Here is a 20,601-nt window from a genome sequence, read left to right on the forward strand (position 1 = left end):
GTACGCTCTTTTCTATGCCCAAATTAGCAAGCGATGTTAAATTATGCAATGATGTCACGGGGAAATTTCCACCAAAATTTGAATTATCAAACTCATCCCATGCGCGTAAAGCAGAAGAATCATTTGCGATGCACACAATCATTCAAAGTGAATGGTCCGGCGGCACCACGCACGTTCAAAGTGAATGTGACCATGCCTTCAGACCAAAATTTGAATTATCAAACTCATCCCATGCGCGTAAAGCAGAAGAATCGTTTGCGATGCACACAATCGTACAAAGTGAATGGTCCGGCGGCACCGTGCGCAAAGTTTCCCTCCACATTTCCAAAATTCTGGCCTACCGCCAAAATATCTACCCCCGCCCCCTTCCCCCCTTCCACATCCCCTTTTCTTCCCGACCACAAGTCACATTTCCCCTTGTTTCCTCCTTCCTTTCTTCCTTGCTAAGCTATAGCGCTTCCTCGCTCTCGCCGTCTCCCATCCTAGCGCCGGGGTTGCCATGGTCTTCTTCAAAGACATCTCCAGCGGTTCCTCCTCCGGCGACTACTCCTTCACCACCTGGGTATGCCTCTCTTCTCTCTCTCGGGCTATTACTTGGAATGAAGGATTTTACCCGGAGGTCGATTTGAGTCGTTTCTTCCTCTTGTAGCTCCCTAAGACCATCAGTGGCAATGAGTGGAGCGGGGTGGCTGAAGATCTATATGCTCGTTGTCACCATCAATCTCCATGCGTGAAGCTACTTGCGTTTGATTCTATGCACACTGGGAGGAAGGTTCTGGCATGTGCAGAGAAGGTTAGACCCTCTTCTGTTGTTACAAATCATTTTGTTAGATGTGATTCAGACACTGTCACGGTCCCAACCCATTCATACCACACCTTCAACCAAACGCATCCTAAGACAGTGTCACAGTTTGTACCTAGTATCTTAAATTGTTGCCATCTCATCAGTGGTGCCATTAGAAAATTATTTGGCATCGCTTCAGCAGTTTGTGCAGCCAACTTTGGTCCACACATCCGCGCAGCCAAGCTGTAAAATACTAAATCTTTATGGCACGAAGGAACTGGGCATCGGAGCAACTACGTGCTCTGGTGTCCGGGTTCCTGATGTTTTTTTCTGCTGCATCGGCTCACCAGTTCAGGGCACCGGTGCGAGATGTAGCAACACTTGTCTTTACACCAGTTTTGGCATACATAGTGGACGACCTTAGTGCTATTAGTTCTATGTTACAAAATTTGTGCATGTACACACATGTTAGTATCAATTTGCTGTCATCCAAACACTGTCGCTATGCTGTTGCAGTTATATTTACCTTCCTCATAAAGTGTTCAATTTGTTATTTATTGTACATGAGTAAGAACTTGTAGCGTCGTTGTAGTTAATTATAGCTTCTGATGTTCCAGAATTTGGTTGTTGTCTCAGTACCAATTATTTCATTTGCACATTGATATGTTTGAGAAGATATGTCATAATTAACATGTTTCTTTAGTTTTTCAAAATAAACATTGGTGATTTTCTATGTTGCTATAAACCCATTTCCCCTACAATTGTTACTGATCTAGTTTTAAATATTATAGGATGAATGGAAGTGTTCTTACTTGGAGTGGGTTGATCAAGAGTGGCCACAATCTTTGAAGATGTGTCTAATGAAGCTCTGGAGCATGTATGAGGAAGTGAACACAGCTAGGCTTAGAGAAAGTCTTTTCAACGCTGAAGCATATTTCAAGATGTGGGATAAAAAGTTAAAGGTGGAGAATGAGCTCAGATTTAAAAAAAGACTTTGCTAGGATGGTGTTGGCGAAGGAGGAGGCACTTTCCTAGTTGGCCAGTGCAAAACGGGTTCTTACTAAACTGAAAGCAGAGGTGGATAAGACGAGCCTGGATGATCTCGATTAGGGAAATGAATATTGTTCTTATGAAGTTGAACTAGCTATATGTTGTACTGTGCTATTTTCATGTAGCTACCGTACTATGATGTTATAATATCTTTATCTGCCTGATATGAAATTTGGCAAACAGTTGTTCGATATGAAATGTGAATTTGCATAATACTGGAATTATAAATTGTAAACTACTAAACCACTACAAGAAACTTTTTAATACATGACAGTCCATTTGAAATCCATCATGTATATCGCATCATAATTTGACATCGTACCTTCCATGACGGTTCTCGGCCATCATGGATCTGCCCCAGGCCCGCCCAGCCCAAACTAGGATGTGACGGAACAAACCGTCACCGATTTACATGACGTGGAAGAGACGTGGACATCCACATGGATCTGACGTGCATGCCAACATGGCCCATGTAGTGACAAATCCAATTAGGGTTTTGGCCCAATAATTTTGTTCCGGTCTGCTGTTTGTCTTTTTCCTGCCCATTATAGCCTACCCAATGTTTTAGTCCAACAAATTAGCCCCTTTCTAGTCCTGCCGATTTTCTTGATGCAGCCCAATTTACAAAGGCAACCAAATTATATTCATTCAAATAATAGCATTTGTCCATAAGACAATACAAATTTCCAACAATCTAGTCTGATGTCCAAAACCAAAGCTTAATATCGAAACATCACAAGCATATTTAGAACACACTATAAGCATTTTTTAAGAATTCAAGTAACATGACTACAATGCACTACTAGCTGATTTGAACTCCAACACTACAGCACCACTTCCAGGCAGCTGACCCAAGTAATTCCTGCCAAAAACATCAATCTCCAATAACACAGACTAAGTGTCAAACCTGCACAATTCAAAACACATACAACATTATAATAAGTTATAAAAGCCAGCTCCCAAATGAATAGAGTAATAATATTAGTTGATTTTCCAAGCAATCATCCGATGGACACACCACTACTATATTAAGGTACCATGAAAATGGGGTAACACACGCTCAAAAAAAGCATACTAGTTACAAGTTAAAAAAATTGTTCTATAAATGTGTCATTTTATCATCCAAACATAGAAATCATTTTGAAATAAAGGATGGATAGATAATTTCATATTCATCAAGTGCAACAAAAAATCAAGTTTATATGCACATGACAAGGCTTGTATATATAAAAATGGATGTTTCCATACAATGCAATGTAGTTTATAGTTAATAATACATGAAAATAATAATAGTGGAGGCACACTTTCTTATCAATTAAAACTAATTTCTATGAAAAACTTGCTTTTTGCATGTAATGTAAAGCAAAACCACTCAAAGGCAAGAACCTTTTAGCCAATCAAATGATCCACTTATTGATCTTATTATGCTAGCAGTAGACTTTATGAATACCAAATATTCATGAGCATCAGAAAACTTCCGATAAGCACTTTAGAACAAAGATGAACCTACTAGTTAAAATTTAGTCTGATTCTTTCAGACCATAACCTTCACATCTAGATTAACCACACCTGGGAATTGTGAAGAACAGTACAAATGCACTATGTAACAGATTGAACACTCCTAAATCTGAAGTAAAATAATATACCATCCATTTGTAATCTTACAGAAAAGCACTTACATTGCTCCTTCGGATTGCAATTCTGTGTACACGCATTTCCAGAAATACAGTAGTAAAAAATCCATCATCTCTGTTGTAATAAGGGAAAAAACTCAACATCAATAAAAATGTTGCTTGCAAACCCAAAGAAGAACGGAAAACAGAAGGATTATTTATACAACTATAGAAAGAAGTAAGGTAATAATTGAATGAGACATCAAGGCAATAATGAAGCGTTGATGTTCCCTTGACAAGGTTTTGATATATACCATATTATTTTGGTACAATTTCAGTAAATACCATATAAACAATAGGTGTCGCGAATATAAAACGACACAGTGACTTCACATGAAAAAGCTCATATACATGATAAATTTAGTAGGTGAAAATATCTTTACTAAAAACTAAAATGACCACCACTCATTCACGAGTTCTATAGTACAGTAGTAGCACACTAGCACTAGTTCTGTAGTACAAACAGTAAGGTATTTAACCAAACTGGACCATTCTAAGCTAGCACAAACACTTGCATGCATTAATGTTCATTTTGTAGTAGCACGCTAGCTTGTGGCACAGGGCCACCAAGCTTTCACGTAGTGGCACTGTATAAGCACAAAACTTGCATGCACAAAAGATTCCTATGCAGTAGACTAGTAGTAGCACACTTGGTCTTGGCAACAAACTTTAATTTGCTCACCGTTGGTCTGACACATACATGCCTAGGGGAGATGCATGCATGCTGATGAGCCAGTCAGTATATATTGCAGACAAACACATCATCCCAAGATGATTGGGGTCGTATAATTTTTGTATGATAAGCATCAACAGCAAATGGAAGTTAGTTTTTACCGACTTCTTGCTTATTCCTAGTTGTGCCCACGTGATGACTTCAAGCAACTCCTCCAAGGTTCCATAGCTGCCTGTCAAATTAACTGAATGTCAAAACACCTGTGGAAGAATTGTATTCAGAAATTTCCTTCACTTGTGGAAGAATTCTATTGGTACCTAGTATAGCAATAAAAGCATCAGCAAACCGAGCCATTTCGCCCTTCCCCTCGTGCATGCCAGAAACAACTCTAACTTAACCTACATGATCGCCTAGTACCTATATGAGTGTGGATTAGGAACAGTAAGAAACTAAGCAACCAGCCACAACGTACTGACAGCACGGCAGCGGCCGACGTCCTTGGGCAGCAATCCCTTGAGTACCACAGAGCCAATTATACAGGAACAGAATATGGAAGCAGAAACTGAATCATTACAAAGCAAGGTTACACGAGAATAGAATACAGAAGCAGATTATACGGAAGCAAGAACTTAATCCTTACATAGAAGATTACACACACCACAAATTATGAATATAAGCAAGAACTGAATCATTACAAGAACTGAATGTAGAAGCAACAAGAGCGGATTATGCAAGAACAAACCACAAACAAACATTTAACAAATCATTAGGAGGGTTCATTTGATAACACACATAAATCACACGGTGGTTCAATTCCATGGTAACATCTATATATGTTCGGCCATTTCACAACATCACTCTCGGCCATGAAATGCTAAAAAATAGTATAAACCTGACAGGTGGCAATAATGTACTACTAAACAGTAGTGCTCCCCCAGCCAGCTTCTTGCAGCTGGGTAGAGTGAGGCCCCAACACTCCCCAACCCCCCAAGACCCGGAGCAAGCAAACTAACAGCAGGGTGACATTGATATCTATCAAGCCTCTACAAATTTGGTAAATAAAACAGAAAAAATTAAGTTTTTGGTGCAGCACAACTTAAATAGAAAATTTTGCAGATTGGTTCATAGGAATTGAACGCCCAAGCAATTTCATTTTAAGTTTTAGGAATGCACATACAAATTGAAGTAAACCAAATCCCCCAATCCATGTGTGTGAAATGCTGTCCAAACTGAAGCTCAACTGTAGGTGTCCCTCTCCTATGTTACAGCCAAACTACGTGGCTGGAATGGATTGGATTGGACCAACCCAAATCAATACAGCTAGCTAGCAAGGAAGGGAAGGGGACGTCCTTCTCTAACCACCACCATGGTCGTACAGCTGCAGCTTCTGATCTTCACTACCCTGTGAATTTGTATGTGCTGAAGAAGTCACATACATCTAGCCAAGGACGTCGTGGAACGCGAGTTGTGCGGCACACCAAAAGGAACACCTCTTCCCAGCCTCGCTCATCACAAATCAGCTACAATAGGGCGACCCACGCCATGGATCCCATGGGAGGAGCCTGGTCTGGTCGATCTGAGAGCGAGGGGGAGTAGGTGAGGCGAGGTTGCGACGGATCCCGGAAAAGATGAGCGTGCAGGAGGGACCAATCTAATGGAGGACAAAACCCTAGCCATGGGTTGGAGAGGGATGGATGGGTGGGGGATTCAGCGGATTTGGCAGCTACCGGTGCTGCAAGGTGAGAGCAGGGGAGGTGGAGGGCCGGCGGCGAGCTATTGGAGGGAGGAGAGAAGGGGAAGGGTGGCAGCGATGTGAGATGATGGGGAATGGGAGGGGGCTGCGGAGGGAGGGAGGAGGGTGTTAGGGTTAGGTTTTTATACACGAAACGGTTAGCCGGGCTTTAGCGGGCATCGGCGGGCTTGCGGGGCTGTACCAGCCCATCCATGACAGTTTTTGAAAATGTCATCGGCAATCCGTCATGGATTAACAGGTTTCTTGTAGTGAACCTGCTAAATGTGTCATGGACCTTTGCAAACGGTTCTAGCAGTAAAAGCGGTTGCGATGGATAGCCCAATGCCACACAATTTTCTTCATTAAATCGTGTGTGATATAGTTGATAAAAGCAAACAGTTAACCAAGGAAGACCGTGTGTGATAGTTACACCTTTCACACACGAGCCTACACATAAAAGTGTGTGGGATTTACGTCCGAACGGAAACGCTTTCCCTGGATTGACTGTGTGGGATGTACATAAGAACAGAAACATATTCCTTGGATTAACTGTGTGTGATATACATACGAACGGAATTGTTTTTCTGGGATTCAACGTGTGGGATGTACATACCTACGGAAATGATTTTCTCGGATTACCGTGTGGGATGTACATACCTACGGAAATGATTGGGTTTCGATGCCTCGCTTGATCGCACACGGCCCCAGCCTGGGTCCCAAGAGGGCCTATCCCCGACGATTTCTGGGTCATGTAGGAAGGACACCCTATATCACACACTCACTTGGTGACGGTTCCAAATGTCGTGGTGGAAAGGGGTAAAAAAATCATTTGCTTAGGACCGAGACACACCAGTGGACTAGAGAACTTTGTCAATTACTATCTTAGCTAGAAGATTAACTCCCACTTGATTCAAGCAATTGTAGTACCTAGGCAATCTGAGAACATGCTCACTGGTTGAGCTATTCTCCTCCATCTTGTAGGCAAAGTACTGTCAGAGGTCTCATACCTCTCGACACGAGCATGAGTATGAGATACCAATTTCAACTCTTAGGACATCTTATATGCTCCGTGGCATTCAAAACGTTTTTGAAGTCCCGGTTCTAAGCTGTAAAGCATGGTTCACTAAACTATTAAGTAGTCATCATACCGAACTTTGTCAAACGTTCATAACGTGTGCATCTGCTCGTGCAATAGGTCTATCACCTAGCGGTGCATCAAGGACATAATTCTTCTGTATAGCAATGAGGATAATCCTCAGATCACGGACCAAGTCCGCATCATTGCTACTATCATCTTTCAACTTATTTTTCTCTAGGACCATATCAAAAAAAATAAACTGGAAGCTACATCGCAAGCTATTGATCTACAACATAGATATGCAAATACCATCAGGTACTAAGTTCATGATAAATTAAAGTTCAATTAATCATATTACTTAAGAACTCCCACTTAGATAGACATCCTTCTAATCATCTAAGTGATCACATGATCCATATCAACTAAACCATGTACGATCATCACGTGAGATGGAGTAGTTTTCAATGGTGAACATCACTATGTTGATCATATCTACTATATGATTCACGCTCGACCTTTCGGTCTCAGTGTTTCGAGGCCATATCTGCATATGCTAGGCCCGTCATGTTTAACCCGAGTATTCTGCATGTGCAAAACTGGCTTGCACCCATTGTATGTGAACGTAGAGCTTATCACACCCGATCATCACGTGGTGTCTCGGCACGATGAACTGTCGCAACGGTGCATACTCAGGGAGAACACTTGTACCTTGAAATTTAGTGAGAGATCATCTTATAATGCTACTGCTGTATTAAGAAAAATAAGATGCATAAAAGATAAACATCACATGCAATCAAAATATGCGACATGATATGGCCATCATTATCTTGTTCCTTTGATCTCCATTTCCAAAGTACCGTCATGATCTCCATCGTCACCGGCATGACACCATGATCTCGATCATCTTGATCTCTATCAACGTGTCGTCACATCGTCTTCTCGCCAACTATTGCTTTTTCAACTATTGCTATCGCATAGCGATAAAGTAAAGCAATTATATGGCGCTTGCATCTTATACAATAAAGAGGCAACCATAAGGATCCTGTCAGTTGCCGATAACTTCAACAAAACATGATCATCTCATACAACAATTTATATCTCATCATGTCTTGACCATATCACATCACAACATGCCCTGCAAAAACAAGTTTGACGTCCTCTACTTTGTTGTTGCAAGTTTTACGTGGCTGCTACGGGATTCTAGCAAGAACCATTCTTAGCACAACAATTTTTCGTCAAGTGTGCTGTTTTAATCTTTAACAAGGACCGGGCGTAGTCAAACTCGATTCAACTAAAGATGGAGAAACAGACACCCACTAGCCACCTGTGTGCGAAGCACGTCGATAGAACCAGTCTCATGAACATGGTCATGTAATGTCAGTCTGGGCCGCTTCATCCAACAATACCGCCGAATCAAAGTATGACATGCTGGTAAGTAGTATGACTATTATTGCCCACAACTCTTTGTGTTCTACTCATGCATATAACATCTACGCATAGACCTGGATCGGATGCCACTGTAGGGGAACGCAGTATTTCAATTTTTTTACCTATGATCACGCCAAATCTATCTAGGAGATGCATAGCAATGAGAGGGGAGAGTGTTTCTACGTACCCTCGTAGTCCAAAAGCGGAAGTGTTTAGTAACGCGGTTGATGTAGTCGAACGTCTTCGCGATCCAACCGATCAAGTACCGAACGCACGGCACCTTCGCGATCTGCACACATTCAGCTCGGTGATGTCCCTCGAACTCTAGATCTAGCTGAGGCCGAGGGAGAGTTTCATCAGCACGACGGTGTGGTGACGGTGATGATGAAGTTACTGACGCAGGGCTTCGCCTAAGCACTACAACAATATGACCGAGGTGGAAAACTATGGAGGGGGCACCACAGATGGCTAAAAGATCAACTTGTGTGTCTATGGGGTGCCCCCCTCCCCCATATATAAAGGAGGGGAGGAGGGGGCCGGCCGGCCTCATGGGGCGCGCCCTAAGGGGAGAATTCTACTCCTACTAGGAGTAGGTCCCTCCTTTCCTAGTCCAACTAGGAGGGGAAGGAAGGAGGAAGGGGAGAGAAGGAAGGAGGGGGGCACCGCCCCCACCCCTTGTCCAATTCAGACTAGGGGAGCGCACGCCACCTCCTGGCCGGCCGTCTCTCCTCTAAGGCCCACGGTGGCCCATTAACTTCCAGGGGGGTTCCGGTAACCCTCTAGCACTCCGATTTCATTCGAAACTCTTCGGAACACTTCTGGTGTCCGAACAACATGGTCCAATATATCAATCTTTATGTCTCGACCATTTCGAGACTCCTCGTCATGTTCGTGATCACATCCGGGACTCCGAACAACCTTCGGTACATCAAATCACATAACTCATAATACATATCGTCATCGAACGTTAAGCGTGCGGACCCTACGGGTTCGAGAACTATGTAGACATGACCGAGACATAGCTCCGGTCAATAACCAATAGCGGAACCTGGATGCTCATATTGGTTCCTACATATTCTACGAAGATCTTTATTGGTCAAACCGCACAACAACATATGTTGTTCCCTTTGTCATTGGTATGTTACTTGCCCGAGATTCAATCATCGGTATCATCATACCTAGTTCAATCTCGTTACTGACAAGTCTCTTTACTCGTTCCGTGATGCATCATCCCGTAACTAACTCATTAGTCGCATTGCTTGCATGGCTTATAGTGATTTGCATTACTAAGAGGGCCCAGAGATATCTCTCCGACAATCGGAGTGACAAATCCTAATCTCGATCTATGCCAACTCAACAAACACCATCGGAGACACCTGTAGAGCATATTTATAATAACCCAGTTACGTTGTGATGTTTGATAGCACACAAGGTGTTCCTCCGGTATTCGGGAGTTGCATAATATCATAGTTAGAGGAACATGTATAAGTCATGAAGAAAGCAATAGCAATAAAACTCAACGATCATAATGCTAAGCTAACAGATGGGTCTTGTCCATCACATCATTCTCTAATGATGTGATCGCGTTCATCCAGTGACAACACATGTCTATGGTTAGGAAACATAACCATATTTGATTAAATAGCTAGTCAAGTAGAGGCATACTAGGGACACTTTGTTTGTCTATGTATTCACACATGTACTAAGTTTCCAGTTAATACAATTCTAGCATGTATAATAAACATTTATCATGATATAAGGAAATATAAATAACAACTTTATTATTGCCTCTAAGGCATATTTCCTTCACAAGACGATGGCCATTGTGGACTAGGATGCACCCCCACATGGTTCCATCAGGATGACAATGACCACGAGTTGGTTCTTGCCACCTCACCTACACCACATGAGTGGAATTTGAAAGGTAACATAGGTGAAGGTGATGCTCTTGTCCCACTAGTGTAAATTCTTAACACTGATTGCTTGCATGATGTTGATCCACCTATTACCATGCTTCATGCTAGTATGATTTCCCCATGCGACGATTTACCCATTTATGATGAGTTTGATGATTGTCATGTGGAGTCTATTAGTTGTGATGACATGTTACATAGCATTTCTTGGGATAATTCTCTCGGTCACATCATGTTTGATACTCTACTTGACTTGTCATATGCTATGCATAAGATTAACCATATGTCATGTTTGCAATATCTTCATAGTAATTATGCATATGCCATTAAATAAACCCAATTTGCACATATGGCATAGATGACAAGCCCATCGTTATTGGCATTTGTTTTTCTTTTGATGATATTGAATGCCCCTTTGCATCATTTATCTCATATGACATGCCATGACCACCTAGCTTAGGACATGCATTGATTGTCATGTTGTAAATTTTCTCCATCTTATGCTTCCGTTATTGCTCATGAGGAGACCCCCATAGTTTCCTCATACCCATTAGGAGATTTTGCTACATCTTATGAATTGCATGATCCCCATGATTGTGTGCACCATATGCATCCCATGAATAAACATGCTATTGATGTGCCATACAATTGCTATAATTTGTGTCCCCATCATGTTATACGTAACAACCATTCTTTCATGATGGATGACATGTTTCTCTACCGTGCCTCAAATTTCTTTGAGCATTGTTTATCTTGTGCTAATTCTCACATGCACATACACAACATGATGGATGATGTGTACATTACCATGCACACCCTTTCTTTGGTTTGTGTCTCTTTTGTGTAGGTACACATGCTTCCTCATCAACCTCACAATCCCACGAGTTGATGAAACGAGCTCTAGAGAGCAATGATGACTTGGGATTCCATGGATTTTCATTCCCACCACTCCTTTCATGCAAATACTTCACGCATTTCTTCTACATGGCCCTCACATGGTTATGGGTTATATACCACTGCCCACTTTATGCCCATATTGCCATGTTCACTTTGCATGATATGCCCATTCCTATGCCTTTGCAATGCATTTGTGACCCATGCTTTGCATCACACATGTTCTTTGATTCTCATACTTGTATGTGTATTTGCAAGTTTGGTGGAGATATCTCTTGCAATTGCCATGTTCCATTTGTACCCCATGCCTATGGTGATGCTTTGATCTCGCTTTATGTCCGTGCTTGCCTATGCCTATTATTTGCTCACATGACATGGTTACCATGATATCCTCTAGTGTGTTGCATCTTCGCTCCAATAGTTTGCACGACATGATTGATATGCTTGCTTCGCGTAGTGCATCACCCATGATTCATACTTGCCCATTTCATGCGGTTGATAGCCCCTATTGCCATGCTTTGCACATGCTTGCTATTGCTTCTTGTCATACATCTCTATATGTTGCCTCTCTCATGCTATATGACTCTCCTTGTATTGAGTGCAACAATGCTTTTAGTCTTGCTAATGAGATTTCCCCCATAGCATTCTCACATATATTTGGAGATGTTGACATATTTCTTGTGAAGCATGCTTATCTTCCTTCTTTGCACCTTATGCCTAGTACCATGAGTATAGCCATTGCATCATATTACTCATGCACTTTTGCTTCTAATGGTTATGTGCAAGAGACGAGAACCATCATGACAGAGATGTGTTTATCTACCATGCACATACGTTCTTTGTTTTGTTGTGTGTGATTGTCACATTATTGACTTGATTGCCTCACACATGATGAACAATTGCTCTTTCTATTGTGTTGAGTGCCACTCAATTTTCACTACACCATATGCACATTATGCTTGGATTGTCTTGCACTTGCCCCATGCATTTAGACATCTCATTATATTTGGTGTTGTGAATGATTCCTATGCATACCATAGACCATTTGTTGAGCACTTTATGTATGCTTGCTATGAACTAGAGGTCGATTCTTATTCTCTTGCCACACATATTTGCATCGCTACCTCACATTTACATGCTTGTTTCCATGATGTCCTTGATTGTTCTCAATTTATATGCTTAAATGCCATGCCACACTTCTTTGTCAAACCATATGCTATGCTTGATGATGACACTTGTTGGGTGAATCACCTCTTGAATGCTTGATTTTGCACTAACGCTAACCACATTTGTTTTTCCAAGCGTTTGTTGTCTTTGCTTCTTTTGAAGAAATTACGAGATGGTGCGACATTGGAGAGTTCCCATTTCGAGCTTCAAGATGAAGAACGCTTGGTGATCGTCCACTTCAACACGGGGCGCCATCTCTTTCCCATAGTGATTTGGTTCTTGATCCGAGGATGGATCTTTCCTAAGGGGGAGGGGATGATGCGGAGCATCCTACGGGCATCACCATGTAAAGAGTCCATTTGGCAAGTGACACGTGCCACATCTACTTCACATACATAAAGGTGAATCATCTCCTTTACACGTGTTCGCTTGTGCCCTTCGAGGATGGTATACTACTTGACCCCTCTCTCGTATGCATACATAGGTGTGAGTGGAGCTACACATTTATCGAGGAGGAGTCCAAGCGCAAGAGAACTACTACACCATCCAAGACGGCAGCATGAAAGCAGAGAAGGAACCGGTTAAGAAGAAGGCAAAAGCTCCCAGGCCACCCCGTGCGCACGGGCCTCCTCAACCCCATGCCCACAGGCATCCCAAGTTGGACGGTCCTAAAGACCCCATGCGCACGGGTGTGTATCGTGCCCACGGGACCCCTGTGTCCACGGGCCTCACAGAGACCGTGCGCACGGGCTCCACTTACCCCATGCACACGAGCCCCCCTGTGTGAAGCTGCGGGCTTTGCCCATGTAATTCCCATGACGCCCTTTGCTTACCCCTTCACCCCCTAGGGCTATAGATACTCCTCCTTCACCTAGGGACGAATCCAAGGGGGGACGAGGGGGGTCGAGGCCCCTCCTAACGATCACGTTTTCCTTTGATAGCGATTAGGCAGATCCTAATTATGCACCCATTTTGACTCAATTCGCCCCCCCCCCCTGTGTGACGCATCGTCAAGCTCCTCAGGACTCCTCCCCATGCCCCAGCCCATGTACAATAGTTACAGACTAAAACCTAGAGCAGGAAAAAAGCCCAACATCAAACGCGAAGCCCAGCAGGCAGCAGAAGCGCATGCATGCCCTTTGTTTCCTGGCAGTTCGATCGACATATTTGACCGCAGATCGTGGCTTCGTTTGACCTTCCTACCCATCGTCCGCTAGAGTCTCCGCCTACCGCCGCCAGGATGAATTTTCTCCAGCCTTCAGGCAAAAGACCACCAGAAGGGGACCGATCAAGGTCTAGCACGGCTGCATAGGTGCAGGTTAACCATAACTCCTTGCTTGTCTCTTGATTTTTATTTTGTTAAAACCTGCGCTGCTATGCCATTAAAAAATCTATGAACATTAGAAGTTAATTAGGAAATGCTTGATTGTCTAATTCTATTTCTATAGATAAGAAGAGGAAGAGAACATTGAGAAAAAGTTTTCTATGGGCATTTACGTCCAACCAATGTTGGGGATATCGCTTATCGAAAACTTATCGGTCGACCCATGATAAGTGGTAAATCGGCCAATTTATCGGCATATCGGCTGATTTATCGCCATATCGGCTGAATTATCGGCCGATTTATCTTATCGGTTAGACAACGGTACGCGATAAATCGACCGATTTATAGGAATATCGAAAGATATCTTGAACAGTGCGTCCAACCATTAAAGCTTCAATCCCCAATCGATCATATCATCGTCAACCAGCATAAAGAGGATCATGGTAAGCACCATCCACCAATAGAAACCACAGATCTGACAGCATACCACATCCAAGAATATGCCTATATGGTAAATCCACTCTGACAATTAGCCTCAGTTTCAAATCTCAGTTTTTTGTTGTCTATATGAATGATTGATTGACTCGAAAACTAGATTCAGAATCAACTTGTTCTAGTACCATGCACTAAAATTTTCTATATAGCAAATTCGAAAACTACTTTTTTTGTAAAAAGTCAATAATTTGGTAGTATTTTTTAGTGTTTACATCAGTGAAAGCCTGATTTCAGGCCTATGCTTTTTTGCATACTTTAAACCGTTTTTCCACTCGACCAGTGCTCATTAGTCCGTAAGAGAGCGTAAGTGTGGAACTCGCCCCCCCCCCCCCCCACCCCATACAAAATTCCTGGCTCCGTTCCTACCATCTCCTTTATTTAGACTTAGCTAAGAATAGATCTAGACATTAGAGCTTAGCTCATGTATCTCCCCTTGTGGGATTCCTCTTGAGAGAGACACACTCGATTGGAGTTCAAGGCCTCTATTGGAGAAGATCCCTAGGGATTCAAGGCCCCCTTGAGGGAAGGATCAGATCACCAAGACCTCATCTCCTTTGGATTTGAGATGAACTTTACCATGTACCCATGTTCCTCTTGTTTTTTATGTACCTTTGTGGATCTTGTGTGGATTTGAGTTTAGTGGGCGTGTGATTTGGGCTTGTTCTTGAGTGTTCCTCTTGTGTTTTCCCTTGGTGTTCTTTTTGTTCTTGGAGATTTTCCCTTCAATTCGTGAAAGATCTTCACTTAGGGTTCCACCCTACAACAAAGGGGGAACATGCTGAAATGTCCGTGGCATCAAGATTGGGTTGATTGATGAAGGGAGTGCTATATCGTCTCACCCAGCCCCAAATATGAATGCTTGCGGGCTCGATTTGGTGCAGCCTAAAAAAACATAGCGACTCAGTGGGGGATGGAAATTCTGCTAGACAAACTTTTTTTGGGGCCAAAATCAACATATACGAACGGTTATTACGACGATCGGACCCATAATGATACTCCGCAAGTGTTGCTCTACACATAATGAGAGGTGCACGGTGCTACCCTAGCCGCACACACGCTGTTCAGGCCTCCTTTGGTTTGGAGCAATTTTGTAGGATTTCCTAGGGATAGGATTTTTATAGGAAAAATTCCTTTAAAGTTATTTGGTTTGTAGGAATGAAATTATATTTCTATGGAGGAATTCTTTCTATCCTCCATAATTCATAGGAAAATAAATATTAGCCTAGACTCAACGAAAAAAAATCCTATGGTATGAATTAAAGAACATTTCCTTTTCTATTCGTATGCATAGGATTTAAGATACATGTCATCTCATTTTTTATAACTTTTCTGTTTCTATAATTTTCCAATCCTATGAACCAAAGAAGGCCTCAGCCAACTGTAAAGGAATGCCGTGTTAAGAGACACAACCATGTGGTTCGAAGATGAAATGAGGAATGCCGTGTTGAGAGACACAACCACGTGGTCCGAAGATGAAATGTGTTTTGAGGGAGACTGAATTATTTCATCTTTTTGGAAAGACAACGCTAGTAAAGCCTAATTAGGAGAAATTATGCCCATCTCCCTGTCTCGTGTCGTTGGACGTGGCCCCTAGCAAAGCTTTGGCAGCCTCGTCTCCCTCCCATCGATCGGAAAGAGAGGAATAGACAGCTGACGCACGAGCGGTTTGACGCGCACCGGTCCGATACGCTTGTCGCTGGACGCCTGCGCGGCAGCGGAGGACCGCGCGATGTGGACGGACGGCTGATGGCGAGAGGAATTCCACGGCTGCCGCGACGCGTTGCGGGTCCTAATCCACCCTATGGCTCGAGCGCCGGCCCCCGCGTGATGCGCCGTGTCCTCGCTTTCAGTCGGGTGGGACTGCCCCACGCACTTCGGTCGAACCCATTAATTCTGACGGCTGGTTCTCCTCCGTTCCGCCGCCCACCGGCCCACGCCTCAAACGTAGGACGCGTCGCGGACACCCACGCCGACCGCGGCAAGAGTAACTAACCGTCTCTGTACTTAGGGTTGGCCTAGTGCTTCCTCGGGGCGCTGTTTTCATGGGGGAGGTAACGCCGCGTCGGAATAAGTTGTCTCTGCTCTTCCTTCATCTTGGCGTTGCTGCAACCGGTGGGGTCGGGGGGCAGGTGGCCTCGTCGTCTCGCCGATCTTTGGATCTGGTGAGGTTCGTGTCTGGTGGTCGGTTGACGGCGCTCTCGCGGGTGGCGGTCGTGCCGGCTGTTGTAGTCATGTTTACTGTCTTATAATTGGGTGCGTGGATGACGGCAGGCGACGACGTTCCTCTTCTTCGACTACATCGGATGAAGTTGATGGTGTCGAGATCTGTTGACAACGGGGAAGATATGTGCCACAAAGACTCGATCTCATCGCTTGCGGCGACCCACTTCATCAGCTCAAAAGCATCTTTGTATGCGGTGGTGCTCTCTTAGATCTTGATATGGCAATTGTTCTCATCTTTTTCCGGCGTTGCCATGATGACGGCGGAGGTTTGTGGACTACAACGTTATGGTGAGGTACGGGTTTCTGCAAAGGTGGAATAGTAGTTTTACTTCTTGTGAAATTTTTTATGCAAAGTTCCTTGACAAGCATTTGTGTCTCGTATGGTGACCATATGTGTAATCTCATTGCCTAATGAATATATGGTTGCTTCCAAAGAAAAAACAGTCTCTGTAAATGGAGTACGCTGCTCTCCTGTGCACAACCTATCTCGTCTTCCCCGCCGAGACGCCGGCCTCCTGCGGCGAGACATCATCTGACTTGCGGATCATCAAAGAGGCTCGGATGTAGTACATTACTTAACAGGTCTTGAGACATATCTACTGATGATTTTATATCATGCGCAATATTACTGTATTAGTAGCTACAAATGTCAGCAACGTACTCATACCATGTCTGTAAGAGAGCAGTGGTTACTCGTTACAGATCAACAAACTTAATTAGAAACGCAAAGAGAGGAACGAATTATAACCTAGGCAATACAGGCACCACAAGCAGGCCGGTCATCAGCTGCCTACATAACTTGGAACGATCAATCTGCGTCGATCGGGCAGGCGCGGCGCGGAGCTACTGAGACAAAGGAGTTTTGCAGCGCAGTCAGTGAGGCAGGCTCCATCACCGGTAGAGGCAGCCCCTGTACGCCGGCGTCCAGTAGTCCATGGCGTTGCCGTCCCGGTACACCTCAGGGGTCCACGAGACAGGGACCAAGCAAAGCCCTCTCTCCCTCAGGTCATGCTCCCCCTCCCCCTTGCTCGCCTCCGCGCGCTCTCCCCATGGAAGAAGGTTGCTGCAGTTACCCTGAAACCCACCGACGACGACGATTAATTACGTGCTCGTAGCCCGGATCTTATTTTGCAAAAAGAATGGATTTTGCAGCATCAGTTTGTCTGTACCTTGTTCCTGCTCGCGTTCGTGTACGGCTCGCTCAGCAGCTGCGCAAACAAAGCAGGAGAGGCGGGCTAATCAGCATAGCTGGGACTCAGAAAGCTCCACTACTCTCTCTGTGATGGGATGGCGACATGTGTGTGTGCGTGCACTGTCCTTATCTCATGTTTCTGGTGGAGTGTGAGGCAGGACAAGTTGGGACATTCTTTATGTGGTCTCTCGGGTATATTTATGCATGACTAGGAAGTGCACTGATAAAGGGACGCGCAACAAGTCAATATCATATGTGAAGTGGAACCAGCTAAACAGTCATTGCAACGATTCATTGCATCTCGGAAGATACCACGGATCGTGTTTCGTGTGTGGTGTGCGTATACGTTTCTCGTCTGGACTACACTTTCTTTTTACTAGGAATGTCGGGGTGGGGGTGCAGGAATCTTATGCTTTCCCGGAAGCTTTTGTGGCTCTAGCTAGGTCAAATTATACACGGAGAGCATATGCATGCATGAATTGAGGGATTTTTGAAAGAATGGCATGTAGAGAATTAATTCGATCTGCAATATGGTTTTAGTATTTATACCTGTACTTGCTCGTGCAGAAACTTGATATACTTGATCGTTTCAAACAGCACCGATGCTGTGTCTGTCTGCTCATATGTGAAGTTGGAAAGGAAGAGTTAGACTAGAATGTTACCCTCCCTCCTATCCATAATAATTGTCACTGAAATGGGTGTATCTAGACCTATTCCAGCGCTACATACATCCATTAGCGACAACTGATATGGATCGAAGGGAATAGCAGTTTCAGAATTGGTGACATCTGAAATAAAAACTTTGTTTATGTGTGTACCTACCTTCCCAAACGGCGAAACGATTTGCTGCAGTGCTGTGATCTTCTCCCCCAGCTTCACTTTAGGAACTGGTTGCTGCATTCGGTAGCCCAATGAGCACCTCACAGATGCTAACTGAATAGTCTGCTATCAAACATTTAACTTGTTTTCGCTGTTACCTTAGGAGGTGATGCTGTGGATGCCTCCTGCTTGGACTTCTTGACAGTGCTTTCCCGCCTTTCCTCAGATGTTCGCTTCTTACGATCAGTCGCCGCCGGCGGTCCACTGCCGCTGCTACTACTCCTAGCCTGAACCCACAGTACACATCCATCCAAGTACCAAATTACGTATGGTTCATGAACAGCTGTCACTGATTAGTGTACTAGCTAATTGCACCATTGGCAAGTCACTGTATCAAATGCTATGGATGTGCAAGCATACTTACGGGCAGGATCTCTTGCTCTTGTCTGCTTCTGTCTGGCCTGTCGGCGGATCTCATGTACGGTGGCACCAACGTCGATTCCTTGGTTGGTTTGTAGCCGCCGATAGAGCCGAAATCCGGCAGACTCCTCAAGCTAAAAGGGCTCGCCGCCTCCATTGCTCGGCCGTCCTGGCAAATCTTGTCAAGCGCTCCCAAGCCTGAATAATCCAGGCTAGCGTGCATGGCGGCACTAGTGCGAGTACTTATGTGCTGCAGAAAGGAAGCCATGGGGTTCCCATGTTCTTGCTGCTGGTGGTTGATGCCTTCCTTCCTCTGATGGTGGTGGTGGTCGTCGGCGTAGGATGGCATGCCGCTCATCATGTTCATCCCCTGGGCCTCGAGCGCAGCATTAGAACCGCTCCCCATGAACAACGGCGAGGCGACAACCTCGTACTTGATCGGAGAAACGTCGGAGCCTGCCTCGAACCGTGCCGCGAGGGCGGGTGCGGCGGCATAACGGCCGGCCGGGACGTCCTCGAACATCTCCTGTGTCACGTTCTTCGATGCGAGCAGGTCCAGGAAGTTCTCCCTGTAGCCGGTGTTGTCGTTGCTTCTGAAAACAGAAAATATATTTGACTTGCGATGACATGGATCCACTATCTACATCAAGCATTCAATCGAATTACCGGGAGTTATTACTAGGACTTAGGGCATGCATGCATATAATTAAGTACTCACAGTTCGTCGTGGCTCCAGGCCTGGCCGTGGACGTGCTCGCCGACCGGCAGCCTCATGTCGGCCGCGCCTGCCACCGAGTCGGCGGCGAAGGTCGAGCCATCGAGGAGAGCCGCGGTGGACGGCCCGGTGTAGGGGCTCCAGGAGGGGGAAGGCTGCAAGGCCGCATGCGCTTGGTGATACTCCCACATGGTGGCGGCCGGCGAAGCTGCGGAGGAGGTGCTGGCTGCCAGGTCCGGAAGGTCGGTTGCGTCCTGCTGCTGGCGGGGCATGAAATACTGGAGGTGCACCTCGCCTGCGTGCAGATGCATAGCATGCGTGGATCGAACAAGGCGCAGTGGACCAAGTGGAGTGGACCAAAGTTGCCGTGGGGGCCTATTTGTAGCCGCAAGCGCCTGGAAGTTTTCCCGGCGAGGTTTTTGAGGAGGATATGCTCACGTTGCCATGACGAAAGCATGCGGGAAGACATCATTGAGAATTTTGTCTCCTTTCTTTTTCTTAAATATTACTACTGTGTATGCATGCGGATCGGAGTAGCCATGCTTTAAAAGTTTCAGTAAGAAGACTGTCATCAGACAGACAGCTAGTAGTATGATTCTGAGCCTTTTAAGAACTGTTTATGCAAATCTTGGTGAAGCAAGGGCTAGCTACGTGTAGCTAGGCGTTAGATAATCCTACGGAACTTTGAAGTTTCTTGCAGTTTAGCTTCTTCAAAAAGGTGCAGTACCTACCAGTATCAAGTGCTGCATTTCATTCATTTTAAAACTCGCTAGAGCCTAGAGGTTTCTCACTTTATCGTCTCACCAACCCATTTAAGTGCTCGACGGCTATCAAATTCGTTTATTTATGGAAAAGATGCTTTTTAGGTAAACCGTAGGTAAATTATCCATTGCAAAATTTATCTATCAATTATATATATACTAAAAGCATAATAGAAAAGAAACAGAGATGTGCTACAAATTGACCTCCGCTCCCACCCGTCCACACTCGCCCAAAGAGAAAACTACCCATTTTTGTTTGA

At 44.5% G+C, this 20,601-nt stretch overlaps 1 protein-coding gene and 1 long non-coding RNA gene across 2 annotated transcripts; both read right to left on the reverse strand.

Annotated features, from left to right (window-relative positions):
* Positions 1-2,482: 2,482 nt before the first annotated feature.
* On the reverse strand, positions 2,483-5,995 carry LOC147965698 (uncharacterized). Its single transcript, XR_015607536.1, has 4 exons — positions 4,498-5,995; positions 4,342-4,412; positions 3,514-3,583; positions 2,483-2,741 (listed from the first exon to the last, which is right to left on the reverse strand). It is a non-coding gene; the product is annotated as an uncharacterized LOC147965698 (long non-coding RNA).
* An 11,032-nt stretch (positions 5,996-17,027) lies between these two features.
* Positions 17,028-19,950, reverse strand: LOC125514053 (uncharacterized). The gene is made up of 7 exons (XM_048679302.2): positions 19,584-19,950; positions 18,870-19,458; positions 18,604-18,732; positions 18,449-18,520; positions 18,176-18,241; positions 17,604-17,642; positions 17,028-17,508 (listed from the first exon to the last, which is right to left on the reverse strand). The coding sequence occupies exons 1-7, from the start codon at positions 19,889-19,891 to the stop codon at positions 17,326-17,328; spliced, it is 1,386 nt and encodes a 461-aa protein (XP_048535259.1). The 5' UTR covers positions 19,892-19,950; the 3' UTR covers positions 17,028-17,325.
* Between the last annotated feature and the right edge of the window lie 651 nt (positions 19,951-20,601).

The sequence above is a fragment of the Triticum urartu genome, chromosome 6A, assembly GCF_056163025.1.
Source record: "Triticum urartu cultivar PI428250 chromosome 6A, HENAU_Tu73, whole genome shotgun sequence".
NCBI classification, from domain to species: Eukaryota; Viridiplantae; Streptophyta; class Magnoliopsida; order Poales; family Poaceae; genus Triticum; species Triticum urartu.